General features: G+C 39.1%; 2 protein-coding genes and 1 pseudogene across 2 annotated transcripts; all 3 read right to left on the reverse strand.

Annotated features, from left to right (window-relative positions):
• Positions 1–5156, reverse strand: LOC103706409 (WAT1-related protein At5g64700-like). The gene is made up of 7 exons (XM_008790498.4): positions 4654–5156; positions 3369–3431; positions 3041–3157; positions 2639–2873; positions 1837–1995; positions 1068–1219; positions 1–740 (listed from the first exon to the last, which is right to left on the reverse strand). The coding sequence occupies exons 1-7, from the start codon at positions 4845–4847 to the stop codon at positions 614–616; spliced, it is 1047 nt and encodes a 348-aa protein (XP_008788720.4). The 5' UTR covers positions 4848–5156; the 3' UTR covers positions 1–613.
• Positions 5157–7873: 2717 nt separating this feature from the next.
• On the reverse strand, positions 7874–11219 carry LOC103706443 (berberine bridge enzyme-like D-2 pseudogene; annotated as a pseudogene).
• Positions 11220–11574: 355 nt separating this feature from the next.
• Positions 11575–14510, reverse strand: UMAMIT32 (nodulin MtN21 /EamA-like transporter family protein). Its single transcript, XM_008790496.6, has 6 exons — positions 14162–14510; positions 14007–14069; positions 13788–13904; positions 12384–12792; positions 11875–12026; positions 11575–11780 (listed from the first exon to the last, which is right to left on the reverse strand). Exons 1-6 carry the CDS (start codon positions 14341–14343, stop codon positions 11666–11668), a joined length of 1038 nt encoding a protein of 345 aa, XP_008788718.3. The 5' UTR covers positions 14344–14510; the 3' UTR covers positions 11575–11665.
• Positions 14511–18119: the final 3609 nt, after the last annotated feature.

Genomic DNA, 18119 nt, shown 5'->3' on the forward strand with positions numbered 1-18119 from the left:
TGATATATAAAACGTTTGCTTGACTATATGATGTATCTCACATTTCTTTCCTTTGTAAAGGACTCTTGTAGAGAGTTCACAATTACAGGAACACAGCACTTACAAACAACAAAAGATATAACATAGATAACAGAATGCACATTATCTGCTGCCATGAGTACTGGACTATTGGAATCACATCATCACATGGTTGAGAACTTCGCAGCGCAAGTCACACTAATCCATAATTATGTTCTGCAATGGAGGCACACCATGATGACCATTCCTTTGGTTCTAAGGCCAGGAGAAGGCCAGGAGGCAGGGCTTTAACAATGTTTGATAATTGTTGGACTATATGCATTTCTATGGGGCCAAAAGCAAGAATTATTGCTAAAAACAACAAAAGTTGGAAATGTTGAAGAAACTTCAAATGAGACTCCATAGCCATCTAATTCTGATTTGTTAGATGAAGTTATTGATGGAAACATCAAGCAGTAGAGGCATTACACCCAACATAGCATTGTAAAATTGTGAAATGAACTTTCTAAGCAGATCCCAATTTTAAGGGAAATGTTCTGCATTCCTGCTTGATGTTTCCACCAATAACTTCACCTAACAAATCAGAATTACATGGCTATGCTGGAGTCCCATTTGAAGTTTCTTCAACATTTCCAACTTTTGTTAGTTTTAGCAATAATTCTTGCTTTTGGCCCCATAGAAATGCATATAGTCCAACAACTATCGAGCAGGTGCCCAATAAGCTGCAATCATGTGAAAATTTTCCATTAGAGGAGGCATGATTCTGTAGGGGTAAATGCATGATGCATGAGCATGCGCATAGATGCACATACATACTAAAAGCATTAAAATATGAATAAACATATTCTTTAATTTGAAGTTGTATAATGTTTGCAAACAAATCTTAATTTAAACCTCAGTTAGAGAAACATCAGAAGTTCATCAAGAATTATCCTCTCTCTTTTTTTTCCCTTTTAATTCCGTTGTCACAGTTAGTTTGCCATTCATTATTATCAGTTGAACTCTTCAAACCTTATTGAGTTATTATTTAGATGGACTCAAATACGAACCTTCCAATTGTGACATCTTGTCCCATGAAGAAACATGAATAGGCCACTGTAAAGATCACTGATAAGGAGTTGAACATAGGAGGATATGTAGGACCCCGCCGTGAGACTGCCCATGTTATCATGCAAAATGCGGCACCTGTATTCAATATGCCCTGCAAAAATACTTGACCCTTTTATTGTATACTATATGCATGAAATATTGAACAAATGGAAAATCTTCTTTTAAATGGGCATCTTACCTTCATAAGATCAAACTATTAGATTAATATACAAAAAGATGCTGTCATGAAGCATAACCACGAAGTCTAAGTTACGAACCGAACTAATAAAATAAGCTTAGGATTATCGATAAAATTAACTAAAAACATAGAAAACGTTTTGACTTGAACTTGCCATGGAAAGGCAAGAAAAGGATCAATTTAATGAGACTTGCAACTCAAGTTCATAATGACTCTGTAAGAAAGTGATCCAAGGGAAATTACTTGGAAATAAGGCACTTACGGATATGTTTAATGAGAGATTAAGATGTTAATAATTTTATGGGCTTGTATAGGCCACAGTTACAAATGGTGCTCCATAAGGAAAATGTATAGCTTCAGGTTATTAACAGATACATAATAAATATAACATACATCTTACTCAAAGAAAATGTAAAATTTTATTACTCCTATAAAATAAATCATCATAACCTCTTTCAAGATTAGTTATGGGAAAGAGCAAATTTTTTTTGAGGAAAACGAGAAAGAAGCAATAGAAATAACAACCTTACCGAATATATTATTGTTGCTAGTTGCAAATTCCATTTTAGGCTCCATTCAGCTCTTCCTCTGTCTATTATTACCCCTGCCACCATTGATTGGAAACATCCTGCCACACATGTCAACATTGTTGTCCAGTACTTGGAAGGAAAGACTTTAAATAATTTAACCTGAGGCAAAGGTAATATCTTTTCATAAATATGCATAGGGAAGCATCAATAAATCGAAATTTTTTTTGCAGAGATTATTTACTTGATCAAGCAATAGAGTGCAATCTTATGTTTCATTCTTAAATGAAATCAAACTCTGCAGAAGATTGCAGCAGTATAGATAAACTAAAGAGCCGGGAATCTACTGCTGATCTTGGCTCATAGTAAAATCTAGTTTGATGAAGCTAATAATAGATATCCTCTTTTATACACAATGTTAAGAACATAACATTGAGAGATATTATATGTCATTCTGCTCAAAGAAAAGGTCTATGTGCCATTTGTTAGAAGTAACTTTCAGCATCTGCAAGAGGCAAGTGCTCACAACAACAACTATTTGCAACCAAATAGAAGAATCATTTATTTTTCTTTTATGCATAGGTGAGAATTTGAGAAGTTTTCATATCTATCCTTCACACCCAGATGCAGCACTTTAGGTCCTAGGTCCTCAAAACAGTGCATCAACCCAGCCTACTAGAACAACACCACAGAGTGTTTGATACACAAGAAATAACACCAAGAATATGCCATATTGTCCCATTTCAAATGCAAGTATCTCATTCCCACATCACTATAATGGTTAATGGATTATAAAAGCACTTACCTGTGTTAGGAACCAAAATGCATAGCCCAAGCAGCTAGCAATCAGAAATACTGTCCCATGCATCATATTTTGGTTCTTGGCCCCCTTCGTCATGCTAGTGTGAATCAAAATATGATGGAATAGGTGTAATGCCTTGCCTTTGTAGAGACTAGCTACCATTGTTCCTCCTACACATACCAAAGTACCAAGGATCTTCATTTTCCCTGCCCTGCTGCCTAAGCCCAACCTCTCTACTCTGAGAAGCAAAGCACATTACTGGTCATAAGGTTAGCAAATCATAAGTAAATTTATTATAACTAAAACAAGTTATCAGAATTTATGTCTTAAAGCAAAGTGTTCTGAAAATGCAAGCATAGTATTTCAGATTATGTTAAGTTTGTCGAGCTTATGTGAGATACTCACCTAAGGATGATGGCACAAATAAAAGTGACAACCGGGATCGAATTCAAGAAATTAACAGCATATGATGCACTCGTATCCCGTAGGCCGTAGTAGTACAAACCCATTCCCATTAGGTTTCTAGATCAAAGGTAGATCAAAATAAATATAAGTTAGAAAGGGCAACAATGCGTATAGTGAATAGTTTGATTGCGTATGGTCATTATATCTTTTGATATATTGGCTTAGGTACAGTAGTCTGACCTTCTTTTCATGTATAATTTTCCTATTCTTTTTTTTTTTAACGCGTAAAGTATATTAGAGCAAAGGTTGGTTAAGTGAGTCTACTCACACAAAGATTGAATTGATAAAAATCCATAGAAATGCTGCACCATTCAGCTTCTTCCTCATATCCCTAGACAGAGATGAAAACAAAGAAATGACTATGAAGAGATAATTACAGAGAAGAATGCACACTGTATCAGATTTAAAAAAAAAGTGATATTTATCTGGAATTCAATCACCAACTAAGCACCTCCAAAGGGAAATGGAACATACCCAAACAACACCCCGAAACTCTAAATTTTTAGATACATCTACAAAATGTTGTTTCTTCTTCCTTTTTTCTTACAAAAAAAAAAAAATTAATGTTTCCTAATAATCTTTTATTCTACAAAGAGAAAATTACATAGAAGAAAAGCAAAACTATATCAGATTTTTTTTTAAAAAAAAATAGATGCTTATCTGGAAATCACTCTCCAACTAAGCACCTATCCAAAGGGAATTATGGAACATATCCAAACTTGGATTTTAGTGAGTTAGGCATGCATCAACTCCATATTCCCCTTTGAAGCACTATTAAACCTGATTCCACTTCACTAAATTTGTCTCAAACTAAAAGCAATATATGAAAGAATTCTGAACATGAGCCAGTAGTTGCAAATTGTTTTGCAGAGGAAAGGAAATATTTCATGCATATCACTTTAATAGGAAATTGCAGAAAACAGAGTTTCTGGATAATTTAAAAACCAGCTTTCTTCTTTTTAGATGATCTGAAAAAATCCGATATCATCATAAACTTATTGCAAATCTATGTTGGGGAAACATAACCTTATCACGAAGCACTTTAGTGTGAAATACAACTTTCATTAAATTCTAATCCCTGCTCCGACAAAACTTGATAAGCAAAGGATGGGAAACTATTAAAATTAGATTATAATCTTGTTACTTGTCAAATCTATTAGTTATCATTTAAGCCGACATAGGTTTGTTGATTTTTAAGTCTAATCTGGAATCATATGATTCTAACACTAAAATTCTACTCATAACTTGGTTGAATCATGTAGCTGTCATGCCATCCCATGATTAGTCCTTTAGTTAAACCGATCACAGCCGGCCATGCAGTATGACATGATTGCATGGGTCCCATGGATGGTGGAGTGCACTGTTACAAGCACTACTTGGAATCGCAAGCCACCATGCCCCCTTGTGCCATTTGTGCTTGGAAATGGACCTTTTCCGCCCAACCGGGACAAGAAAGAACCATACTCTGATAAAAACAAAGAACTGTAAAAGATCCCTTCCACTAAAAATGAGAAAAGAAATGAGAAGAAGAGCAAAAAAAACTCCTTGGAAACCTCTCAATGAAGAAGGCGAGGGGAGCGACGAAGACCGCCCCGATGGCGTTGCGATAAGCGAGGAGTGCAAAGATAAACATCCCCTGGTTGAGCGCCAACTTCGACAAGATAAGCATTCCCATGGTAAAGATCTGGACCAGCACCATGCTCAGGGGAAGGGTGATGCTCCCAATGATCCCCTTTAAGCTCCCCATCTTTTCTCTCAGGAAAGAAGGGGATAGAAGGAGGAAGAAGGGGGAGAAGATGGAACCTAGCTACTTGGAGAGCTCACACGAGACGAGGGAACTAGAAAGAATTGTTAAATAATACGAGTGCAAGAGGTTGAGACGAATGGGGGATGTATAAGGGAGAGGGATTCCCGAAGATAACGGGATCAGTTGGAGGTTTGTTACGCGTACGTGGGAGGAAGGCAGGAGGAATTTGATCACTGGTTAGGAAGTCTTTACGTGAGAAGTTTATAAGAATATGTGAAAGGAGGAGTCATGCATGGGATACTTCCGTGGACGAGATGGGAACGAAGATCTCTTCAAGTGGGACTCTTTTGGCTTGGTTAGCTTGGATGGTATACGTGTTGTGTGTGTGTGATGGAGCCGATGATAGATGGATCTCTAACATTAAGGGCTCGTTTGGTTCGCGAGAAAAGAAGGAGAAAAGTGTGGTCAAGATACCTCTTGTTTGGTTGGAGTTTTCAAAGGAAAGAGACGAAAAAGTTGCATTCCGATGAGAATATGATTCTCACATTTCATGGAAAAATCTTTTCAATGAGAAACATTGAAAAGTTACTTTCTCATGAGGCGGAAATCACTCCATTTTTTTTTCCAAAAAGGCCCTCAACATTAAAGAAGCATTAAAGAGGCATTAAAAACCTAATTTTTATTAAAAGTATAATAAGAATTATACATAACTTTTTCAGAAAAGTGAATGGCAAACCAAATATAAGCATTTCAAAAATCTGTTACTTTCCTATGGTTAACCAAACATACCAAAAGTACCATCCTCTTTTTAGAAATCTGTTTTACATGAATTATATTTTTAGGAGGAAAAATGCTTCCCGTGAACCAAACGAGCCCTAAGGATGCAGATGGTTTGAATGTGGCAAAACCCATGGGTCCTTGTGCCCTTAGGCTTTTATCTCTACTGCGGTATTGTCTAACTGCATGCGATACGCGCACCTGAAATGGGTCCATTGCCAATTTGACGAGGCTCGAACCTACCCACCCCACCCAAAGAGGAAGGGACAAATATCGTATTGGGAGCTCTTTCCAAGTGAAAATGAATGCCGTAGCTCCAATTATATTATTTATTTTTAAGAGAGTGAGGGATGCGCGGGATAAGATTTTCATTTTTTAATATAATAGATTATAATAATTAAAAGATTATAATATTTTTTTCATATAAAGTAATGAACTTTAATTATGGCTGAGCAAAAAAAATTCTCATCATTAGGAGCAATGTCAATGCCTTTTATGTTTAAAATACAATAAAAAATTGAAATATTATAGTAAATAAAGAGTTTCAATAGCTAAATTTTTATTGTATATTAAACTATGAATTTTGATGATGACTAAACATATTAATATTAGCGTCATTAACATATATTGTGTATTAAGCAATAAATTTTAATGATGTCCAAGTACGTTAATATTAGTGCCATTAATATTGTTATCCATATGGAGAATGGAGAATTTGGTACAAGCTAAGCTTCCATTTGTAATGTTGGTAACATGCAAATCTAGCCTTTTGTTGTCATGTTGTCTCCTAGTATATGGGTCACATATCACATAGAAAACTTCTGGAAGCTTCCTTTGATAATGTTGCCTCCTAGCCCTCATGATGCTCACTAACATTATGAGACTATTATCCTTTTGTCATCACTCCCAGGCAATATCCTTTTGCATTGTGAATCCTTTTACATGATGGTGGCATTTAATATGGCGTGATGCTCTCAAGATTAATGGTGATTTGGGTGACAGTGGCGAGATTACCACTTTTGGTTGCACCTATTAGATCCTACATGGTAGTAATCTCATATTACCTCCACTCCAAAAATCAGCATCCAATCCAATGATGTTAAACCCATCCTTAAGGATAGATTTTCAAGACCCCCCTCCAGCAATAATGTGGGCCTAAAATTTAGGGACAAAAATACATTTTAGTCCAACAGGAAATATTGTTTTTTAAAAATACCGATCTTTAGAAAACAAAAATGTTTTTCTAGTTGGGAAGGGTTTGATAATATCATAAAAAAAAATCTTCTAGTTGAGAAGGTTTAGAACTCGTTTGGTTCGTGAGAAAAGAAAGAAGAAAAGTGTGGTCAATAGAAAAATAAAGAAATACCTCTTATTTGGTTGGAATTTTCAAAGGAGATAGATGAAAAAATAGTATTTTCATAAAAATAAGATTTACATATTTTATAAAAAGAAAATTATGAGGATATGGAAAAGCTACTTTCCACCGATCGAGAATTGAAGAACTTTTTTTTTTCAAAAGTACCATTAAGCCATCAAAATCTATGGGTAAGATCTTTTTCTTTATTAAGAGTATAATAAGTATTTTATACAACTTTCCTAGAAAAGTAGATGCTCGACCAAACATAAACTATTCTAGAATATGGCACTTTTTCATGATCAACCAAACATGCCAAAATCATTTTTTAGGCATGATATTTCTACAAATTATATTCTCAAAAAAAATATTCTAATGAGAAAAAATTCTTTCCGCGAGCCAAACGAGTTTTAATAATCCCTAGAGTTATTTTGATATAGTTTTTGTGCCCTTGTTGAATTGCTTTGGAATGATAGATTTTGATAATATAATTTATATTTATACATATTTTTCTATAATTTATTTGAAAATTTTTGTTGATAGTTGCAAAATATATGGGATATTTCAAGAATACTTTTGGTATTATATGGTTAATGATCTTGAATTTTTATGATATATCAAATAGGTTAATCATAAATACCTAGAGATCTTTAATCATCGGAATATAATATTCCAAACATGATGATCTTAAATCATCATAGATTAGTTTACTTTAGAATAAAAATCACTAGTAATCTAAGACCACGGTAATAATTTTTTTTTTTTTGGACTGCTAAACATCACCGCAGTGGCATGGACTCATTGGAGCACAATGTATACGAGCCCTGCATGACTCCAATAAACATTTCTCCTATCAACCATCAACTCCATGGATCAAACATCACCCAAAAAAAAATCCCAAAGAGAAACACTATTTAATGTGGGGCTTTACAAAGTAATTCCTTTACAACTGCTTGTCCATCCCACCATTCTACACACACCATGATCATCATCCCATGTTCCCTTCCCCTCCCTATCCAAAACCGAACCCAACCCCAAGGGCGGGATGCTCTGTTCATTCCTGAAAACGTTATCCGGATCAACGGCCGTCTTCGCCCGTACCAACCGATCAAAATTCCCCAAGAAATACCTCTCCCCCCATACCCTCGCCTCAGCCACCGGATCGCTGTACCCCTTGCTGCCGTCCGTCCATCCGGTGTTCCCCAAATCCAGGTCCAGATAATTCACATACGCCGCCCTCGGCCCCTTCGACACAAATTCCCCCATGAACCCGTAGAACCCACGGATCCACTCCATGTACTCGTCCCTCCTCCCATCATCATCTGCCGTCCATTCGACCAGATACTGGATTGCATAAAGATTCCCGCGCCGGTGCGGGAACGGCAGATCCTCGCTCCCTTTCGTGGCCATCGCCCCACCGTAAGGGTCCAGAATAAGGTACGCTTTTGGCTCGTCTGATAGCAAATCAAGGGCTCTGACTAAATCTCTCTTTGAGATCGGCTCCCTCACGTAATCGGATTTGGCCTTGAAGAAGGTTTTCGTGTGGAGGATCCGTTTCTTTAGATCCGATACCGAGCTCCCCTTCGGCAGACCCGAGAAGAAGACCACAGATTCGATCCAACTCATCTCGTGAAGTTCCGAATCCGATAAGTTTAACTCGGCGAACCGCCGGTTCAGAATCGCGACCGCCTCCGGTTTGGGTCCGAGGTAGAAGCCCTTGAACGTGGCCGACATCCCGATCCGGTCTAGCTCGGGTAGACCGGCGCCGACGAAGCAAGAGAGGTAGAACTCGTCCGGTAGACTCGGAGAGACTCGCTGCCATTTGTGGAGTAACTCGGCGACGGCCTGAGTCGACCCCGGCCGGTTTATAATGAAGGCGGTGACCCGCTTCCGGACGGGGAGGAGACGGATTTTCCAAGCATAGACCGCCCCCCACGTGCCCCCGCCCCCGCCTCGGATGGCCCAGAAGACGTCGTCGCCCATGGATTTCCGGTCCAGAACTCGGCCGGACGGGTCGACCAGGATCGCGTCGAGAACATTGTCGGCCGCGAGGCCGTACTTTCTGGAGAGGAGGCCGAAGCCACCGCCGGCGATGTGACCGCCGCTGCCCACGGTGGGGCAGGACCCGGCGGAGAAGGCGATCGAATCGCTCGCCTTGGCGATGGCATGGTAGGTCTCGCCCAGCGTCGCGCCCGATTCGACCCATGCGGTCCGGTTCTCCGGGTCGACCCAGACCCGATTCATGTTCATTAAATCGATAATAACGAAAGGCGTGTCGTGTCCCGCGGTGTAGGATAATCCCTCGTAGCTGTGTCCCCCGCTGCGAATCCTGATGCCGAGATTAGCTCGGCGGCAGCAGATTACCGTGCTCCGCAGCTGCAACGTATCATCCGGGAGTACAACGGCCGCGGGCTTCGGGAGGGATGGCCGGGCGAAGCGGAGGTTTTGGATGGAGAAGTTTAATACACGGTAATACGATGACATGGCGGCATCTGTGGGGTCGACGGAGGGGATCGTGTAATTGGTGAGCTGGGCGGAGGAGAGGCACGTGGCAAGTTTTCCTGGCGACGCAGGGGGGTTTCTTTCTTCCGACATTGCAGGGAGGGAGAGGAAAAGGAGGAAGATGGGAAGAGGGATAGTTCCCATGGCAGAGTGGGGGTATTTTGGGATCGGATCAGGAGTAGGGGGAGGGGGGGTTTCGGGGTTTATATAACGAGGATGGTCAGAACGGGAACAATACTGTTCGAATTTAGGACAAAAAAGATGGCCGGCGAGGAGCTTGCACTCTCTCGTATTATATTTCCCTCCATTTGTTATGCTACTCCCCGGATCACGATAATCTAAATTGTGCATCCCGATCTCAGATGGAAGAGCATCAATCGGACGGTTCCATTCGGTGCAACGGTTTAAGCAAATAGTTTCCTGAGAGGGAGAGCGTTGCCGGGGAACCGGTTAGCTAAGGTCACAAGCGACGTTGATGAGAGAATGCGACACGGCCGTCTGATCACTTGATCTTGCGGCTATGATGCTGCCGGAAAGGGAGCTTACGTGTTCATATGGATAGGGGAGATGATAACGGTGGGCCGGCGATGCCTCGGCCGGTTTTGGAGGCCTGCAAAGTTTTAGCAATTTGGGGTCTTGGGGAAGTGGTGGTTTATTTATTAAGCTTTAGGGATGATTGGTGTGGGAAATTGGGACCATTGTGAGCCTTTTTTTCATTGTCATTTGCGAAAGCTCCAGGGAAGAGATATGTAAGGATTTGATAAGTAGCTCAATTGAAGGCCATATAATTAGGAGGATGAACTATGTTATTCGATATGTGACGCTAGTCTCTCGTAAGTATTTGATAAGTAGCTCAATTGTCTTCTTTCATGAAAGATAAAGAATTTATAAATTATATTGCATTAGGTCTTTGTTAGAATAGGACCTGCAATCGCATTAGGTTATATCATGATTCATGTGCTTTCAACATCTATACTTATATGGTTCTTTCGACATGAACTCAACCTCAATTGAGAGGCCAATCGGGACTTAGCGTGCCGACTCGAAGTTAGATACTGCTCGAAAGGTGACAATGTAGTCAATGCTAAGAAATGGATAGAGGACGGTGCTATGATCAAGCATATACAAGAAGTGATCTTTAGTTTGGAAAGTTTTTCTTCTTGCAATTCTATGCAGAGACGCAATCACATGATTGGTTCATCGTGGGGCCGACTGATGGTAAGAAAAGCAATGTTTCAACTTCTGACCCCCTTTCCCCTTTCAGAAGTCTTGCAGGACTGCCAAGTTCATAGATAGAGATGCCGATGAGCATGCCTAATTTAGCCTCTCATTTTATAAGGCTTGATAGCTCTTGACATCTTTTAGTGTTGGTGCATAACCTATACCATGTTAACTGGTAGATATGAACAATAGGTTCCTTTGTTTGGACATGTCCATGTTCCTACATAGACATTAGGGTAGGTGAGCCTTCCTATTGAAGGAACAAGAGTGTACCAATTGCTCATTCCAGTTTATTAGACATGTCTGTGTTCCTACACCATGGACAGATGTAAGTACCAGGATCAGCTTGTAAAAGTGCCCAAGAAATCAAATCAAGTCCATCACAGCTTCAAATTGAAGACCTAAATCAGCTTTTAAATGCATTCCTTATTTTAAAATTAAACGACGGAGGAATATGTTGAACAACGGTTATCAACATGCATACATATATATGTATGTACGTATGTATGTATATGTTGACTACCACATTTGGTTGTAGGATTGATAAACATTATACATAGACTTGTTGGCTATGTTAGACATGTAGTTCAGATTGCATATGTTTTTTGTCGCCCAAAAACGAACAATCTGTGATTAATTAGTTTTCCATTTTCACATATCCAGTATCGAACGCATGCTTAATTATCTGCGACACATATAGGAGTGAGCAAAGTTGTACTAAAGATATGTGGTTCTGATCTCACAAAAACAGCTCCTACTTTGAAGTGGTTTTAGGCTTATTTTGGGAGAAGGCCAACCATCCCTCACACCCAAACTGAGAGAGAGAAAGAGGAGGCATAGACTAGAGTGCACATGTGAGATGATAGCAGAGTATAGAGCCAATAGTTTGGAATGTTTATGAGATACCATAAGGGCCCCTGTAACTTAAATCTAAAAAACACTTGCCTTGCGCTTCAAATGAGAACTACTGGCCTTCGCCATTTTCTTCTACTGTCTTCCCTGCAGAACTACTGGCCTCCTTGCTCTTTCCCCACAGAAGAAAATAAAGGCCAGCAATCACAAGAACAGACCCCAAAACACTAGCCACGGCAGATAAATAACAGAAGTTAGCTTGCAATACTTGATGGGTGCAATCTCTAGAAGAGCTTATTGGGATGGCAGATAGCTCAATACCTTCCAAGGTAAAGGGGTTCGTGGAGGATGGAGAAGTCAATGCCAGCCACAATAATTTGTACGAGAGGAGTGAATGCAGCAGTAAAGACTGGGCCTCTCTTCTCCACACACCATGACATTGCCAAGAAGCCAAATCCGGATCCTGCTATTCCCTGGACAACCATGAAGTTTATTTCAAGTAAATGTTTCATTGCCTACGAGTTTAACTGTTTTTTTTTTTTTGAATACTGATAGTCATGTTTGCCATGCAAGTAGTTCATTTTCAGATGACTCTCAGAATAATACTGGTAGATTTAAAGGGAGAAGGGAGGATCGAAAAAGGATGAAGTAAGTGCTGTGGATCATCAAAGTGATGACTGCTCTTTTTAGGAACTCTTTTTAGAAGTCAACCCTATTCTTTCTTAGCACCATTGTGTATGTACCATAAATAAGTGAGATGTGAATCACAAATATGTTTTTTCTTTTCATTTTGGAGAAGAAGATGCAGATTGTGAATATGTCATGCTTACTGCGACGATTACGGTAATGATCTCCAGCTTCCTTTGCAAAGCCCACACAGAGAAGCTCCTCTCTGTGGCTAAAGTCAATACTGCTGCTTGAAGGAAGCTAAGGAAAAATATAAGGGCAGTGCCAGAGTAGAGTGATGGATACTTCTTAGCAACTTTGGATTGGATGAGGAACCATGAAGACCAAGTAAGACAACCAGCAAGATAGGCAATTGAACCCATGATCCACTTCTTTGTGCTGTAGCCTGCAGTACTGTGTCCCTCTTGTTGCTCTGATGCCACTGGCTGGTGGGAAGTGTTGGTTAAGGCCACACCTTTATAAAAAGTGAGGAGCATTGCTCCACTAAGACATATGATTGCCCCAAGCAACTTTGCAGTCCCTGCTCTGGTCTTCACATCTAGTGTCTCCAAACTATAGGAGATAACAAAGAAAGATTGTCATGGACGCCACAAACTATTCCATTTATTCATAGCTATCATGACAAAAGAACAAGTGTGGAAGTAGGGGGATCTGCCAGAACCCTCCCTCATATCGAACCAAATGAATTTCTCAATTTTTTTTAGAAAAAAAGAACACATAAGAAACTTGTCTGCTATAAATTCCTCCATACAGTTTCGAGAAAATTCTTCCATAAACTGTATACGTAATTTGCTAGATTTTTCTTCTTAGTATCATTATGAGCTCAATCTACCCATAGGGAGTCGAAGGTCGACTCTACGATTTGCGAAATGGACAAGATGGTAATTGGCCTCACTCGAACAAGCTAATCAGAAATTATTCGTTAGGTTTCTTGGTCCTATATCAATATTCCAGCTCTCTATAATGCATAACCAATGTAGAACCAAACATTTGCCTGCATAGATCTTTATATATTTGTAACAATTCGGAATCTTGACCAAAAAGACTAGTCGAGAGATATTGTTTGGATTCTTTAGCTTTATATGAGTGCACAAGATCTATCCAGCATACAACCAATATGAGACTAGATATTCGTCCTATCCATTTAAACTCTAAGATCATCACCGGATTAAAGGTTCAAATCTAATTATAAACACCACAATCAGCCTATAATCAATCCTAAAAGGGCCGTGACATCTTCCAGTCCGTATGAATCATGGGCTGCATCTATCTTAGATATCATTTGTAACAATCAGGACCTCGCCTAAAAAAGCTAGCAAAAAGGATTATGTGGATTCCTTAGTCTTGTATAAGTATCCAAGCTTTTCCCAATACACAACCAATATGGGACCAAGTACACGCCCACATGGATTCTGAGGGCAATATTGAGAAATTTCAAATGAAGGTCGACCTTGTAGGAGAGCATAAAACCAGTTATCCCTTCTTAATAAAAGGGAAATCAGTCCACTTCAACAAACTACACAAAGGGAGAGGGAGAGAGAAAGCACCGGAAGGGCAAGGCCAGCAGGAAGGTGAACACAGGAGCCATGTTAAGAAAAGCGCATGCGAACGTTGCTGTAGTGTATTTCAAACCTAAGAAGAAGAGATACTGCGTGAGAGAAGCCCTGAAACAAATGCACAACCTCTCATCAATTCAATATCTAATTCTCAAGATTCTGAAGTTAAAATTCTGCTCAAGCCTCCAAGAACTCCTCCCATTTCATTACCCGAACAACGCACTGAAGAAAAGATACACAAAGCTTTCAACTGTGAGCTTTGGTCTAGTCTTCCTGCAATCACCAGCCATTGTCATAGATTATGATCTCCATTATAATCCTTTAGAAACCTTATGAGACAGTATGTTGTTACATCCCTCACATACCTTTCTCGAAAGTGGGCGATGGGAGCCATGAACAAAGTAGCAACCAATTGGCGGAGAGTGATGAGGACGAGCCTGTTCATCCCCTCATCAATGACACTCTTGATCATGGTGTTCATGGCAGCGAGCGACACAGCGACGCCCAGCATTGCAAGAGTTGGCTTCCACTCTTCGCACCACCCCATCTCAACCACTATAGTAGAAAGCTTAATGTGGGATCAAAGACTTGAAGACTTCGCTATCACAGCACCAGCTATTTAAGGCCTAGGGAGCCAAAATTCTCTCAGGGTCACATCATGACTTTATAAGCTTGCATGGATGAAACCAACGCAATTTACCACCTATCAGAGGAGGAGCATCGGATGCATGCATATTAATTCGCCCATCTAATGCTCTAAATAAACTGTTCCCAAAGTCACAATATGCTTAGAAGGATTCCCAAATTATTCACCAAGTAGTCTCCAGCAATCTTTTTATCCCCATGAAGAAACTCAAGCAATCAAATTGGTGAAAAGTCATTAATACTGCGCAAGTTATATAATATATTCATGAAGTGCTACTAATGGTTCACAAAGAAATGATGCTAGTTCTTTGGTGGTGTTGCTTTTGTTGCTACTATTGTTTAGTGGTCTTGTGATCGTATATTTGTTTCAATAAGAAGAAATAATAAATATATGCAAGAATTTTAGAATCACGTATTAGATTTTTTTATTTCTTTTTCTTTTTGATTGCATTAACTTTATGAACTTTAGATGATTCCCTTTTTCTTCTTCAGAATTTCTAGTCTTTTTCTCCTGTCTAAATTGTTTCCCTGTGAAAGCTGAACACGCTACTAGCTACCAACTTGTGGCCTTGGCATCCAAGGGTGGTGGGAGTGAAATATTGTCCACTCCTTAGTTTCCGTTCCCTTAGAGGTGGTATCTAATGCTCCCTCCATGACGGGATGTTGAAGGTGCTCCGTATTTCCTCACATGGAGCCGGTGAATCCATCAATCCATCACTAATCATCTCCTTCTTTTGGTCTCTCAGCATTTCCAGCTACTTCATGGATGCCAGGTGTCTGTAAGCTTTGTAGATTGAAACATCAACACAAGATAGGAAAAATTCTTAGGGATCGCTTATCCAATCTTCAATGATAAGTCCTGGATATATATGCATCGATTGCAACTTGGAATCAGTTTGTTGCAAACAATTGGAATAAGGTTTGATGGTTATGATTATGATAGCGAAACTTGTCCGAGACAACAAGGATGGTATCACGACTCTGCATTGCTTCCCACCACTTAATTCACATTCCAAGATCTGCTCTATCTTCAGTGAAATTGATTGTTAAGACAACTGCACTCATGGATTCAATAACTAAATAAAGAATATGCAGGATTGATGGATAGCTGCCTATCTTTTACATCAGAAAATAAAGATGCTCTACAACAAAACCTATAAAAACCCGTGCGGATGTGCATTTAGTCTCACATTGATTATTCGTTGGGTAGATCTTAAATACTTATATAAGATTAAGGAACCCAAATAATATCTTCAGCTAGTTTTATTGGGTGAGGTCCTAGGTTGTTACAAAATCCAAGCTAATAGCTAGTAGTGTGAAGGCAAGGCCTATCATCAAACCAATGTGGTCATCATTCTTATATACTTAGAGGTCTCGGGTCATATCCTCTTCTGTTGTTTCTGAGTTTAATTTGTGGCAGGCATGATATAGCTGAAGGGGGTTGTGCAGTGACACCCATCACATTGAAGCCCATAGATTATGGTGAATTTAGCAGTCCTTTTAATATAATGTAAGATGAAGAACCTTTGCTACTATATAAACCAAAGGCTCAATGGACAGTTATTTGATCATGATGTTTAACCATCCTACAATATTTTTAAAAATATCCACCTTTATTGTACACCCACCATAGCTTATTCTTTTCCTCTTGATTCAAGAGAGAAACAGGAGAAACATATCAACCAACACTGGAATACCTCTAGATTTGTTATCACTCCGATCCGAGAGATGAGATTCTCCACTTCATCTTCAGATGGCTAAACACAATCTCAGATGATAAACAAATATCAAGAAAGAAGTTTCCACAGCCCCTAACATGGGGTGTGTTAATTTATTTGAATTGGAAAATTTTATCATGATATTGTTTTATTTGATAAGATCCCATACTCAATCTAGCATATATGTTTCATAGCTTTGTCGGAGCTCTTTTTTTTTTCTTTTCTAGAAACAACTTTCTGAATTGGAACATTTTTGGGTACTTTACATGGTCTATGCTTCGAAGGATAAATATGGGAATTGTTTGTCGATCGCAATCTGAGCAAACTCTTACTGAGTGTAAAGTAGTGTATAATAGTACTGGATTCGTGCTACGAATGATTGAACAAAAACTTCAGAAGTTTCTCCTTTTAGAAAAGTTTCTGAAAGGTAATAGGACTACTAAAGACACTCTAAAGATGATGCACTAAGAACCATGAGGCAAGCATCACCTGAACTTTCAAGCTGGTTGCTTAAATTTTGTATATAATATGTAGTTTTAAAGCATTTTCTCTCTCTCCCCCACCTCTCTCTAGCATCTTGACTCGATATGATGCTCAAAACAAAAACAATAATATCAAAGAGGAATCCACTATTATTAAAAAAACAAAAAGGAAATCTTCCAACTGTATGTTGCTTTATGAAATGGTGTCATTGTGAAACAGGTTAGGTTCAACAAACTAGGCTGAATTCATGATACCTACACAGGGTGCAAAATGGAGCAGAATGTCCTTACAAGTTAATGATCAGATAGTTTCGCTTGCATCTTGAAACAAAATAAGCACACGATACATGATCCACACTAGCGTCTTAATCTAGCAATTTAGTATTGCAGTCAAAATTGCACATATACTATTCTAATTGCACTAATACTAGAACTAATTGGCAGATTTTTTAACTGAGGAGTGGGAATGGCATCTTAGTTCAAAAGTGTCGAAAAGGTAAGAACTGCAAAGATATTGCTCGACCAAGGGAAGATCTTGTCGAGTTAAAAATAAATAGGCCGTAAGTGCGAGCTCTCTAGATTTAGATATTGATATCTTCATACACTAGTTTTGTAATTTTCATCAGTTTAAAACAAATATCTGAAGGTCTAATCAAACCCTCAGTTTCGAATGAGAAACCGACTGCATCAACCAATGTCACAGACCACAGCTAAGGATGAAAGTTTCATAAACTACTGGCAAAATTTTAACCTCTCTACGAGCACATTCCATATACGCACGCTCTTGCAAAAGGCTGACCTTAGAATTTAGAATAGCCCGTGGAAAATACGGTGGAACTTCTGGCTGTGCCATTTAGTCTAAGGTAGTCATTTACACTAGTGAGAGCATAAGATGCTTCAAGACATTAGTGGCATTCATCTACTCTTTTTAATTCCAAGGATGGGATGATGCCAACTCAACTGCGCTTCACAAGGCCTCCATAGAATCTGAAATAAACTTCTTAAAGCTGGCGCAATAGTGTAGATTTCAACATCTTTTCCAAAGAGCTCTGAAATCAATGCCAATTGTCTGCATTTCAGAAACAGTGTGGATGAAGGCATCCACCACCTCCATTTCTGGCAACTTAAAGCTGAAAGGTGCACTTTAGCACCATGCAGCAACTCTTTGTAGTATTCCACACACAATTCTCCAAAAAGGACTCATGTTATTTGGCATTAAAGGCAACAGAAAATTTATTATAGTGAAAGAATAAATCTCTATGGCAATGGATAGCCCGCAGCCAAAGTTACAGGAGAATTTTATCACTTATGTGCATGGCATATTTTGATGGACTATAAATAAAAGTGATTCTTTTCCCATTTAAACCGACCTCCCCAACAAATTAGATGCAAGTTGCAGGCCGGAATTGCATAGCCGATAAAGATTTCCTGCTTGTAAAAGTTTCCTGCACTTTAAGATAGTTTCAGATATGCATGCA

This window comes from Phoenix dactylifera, chromosome 16 (assembly GCF_051530095.1).
Source record: "Phoenix dactylifera cultivar Ajwa chromosome 16, Ajwa_hap1_PhDact_Kaust_v1.1, whole genome shotgun sequence".
NCBI lineage: Eukaryota > Viridiplantae > Streptophyta > Magnoliopsida > Arecales > Arecaceae > Phoenix > Phoenix dactylifera.

What these genes read in the sequence shown, in the direction of transcription:
- LOC103706409 (XM_008790498.4), bottom strand. Translation starts at nt 4,847, where the DNA reads ATGGGGAGCTTAAAGGGGATCATTGGGAGCATCACCCTTCCCCTGAGC. An exon ending in ATTTGTGCCATCATCCTTAG is followed by an intron (nt 2,874 to 3,040) that starts GTGAGTATCTCA and finishes TTTGCTTCTCAG; the next exon opens with AGTAGAGAGGTTGGGCTTAG. An exon ending in TAGCAACAATAATATATTCG is followed by an intron (nt 1,220 to 1,836) that starts GTAAGGTTGTTA and finishes GTATTTTTGCAG; the next exon opens with GGCATATTGAATACAGGTGC.
- UMAMIT32 (XM_008790496.6), bottom strand. Translation starts at nt 14,343, where the DNA reads ATGGGGTGGTGCGAAGAGTGGAAGCCAACTCTTGCAATGCTGGGCGTC. An exon ending in ATCGCCCACTTTCGAGAAAG is followed by an intron (nt 14,070 to 14,161) that starts GTATGTGAGGGA and finishes TGGTGATTGCAG; the next exon opens with GAAGACTAGACCAAAGCTCA. An exon ending in GAACCCCTTTACCTTGGAAG is followed by an intron (nt 11,781 to 11,874) that starts GTATTGAGCTAT and finishes TGCCGTGGCTAG; the next exon opens with TGTTTTGGGGTCTGTTCTTG.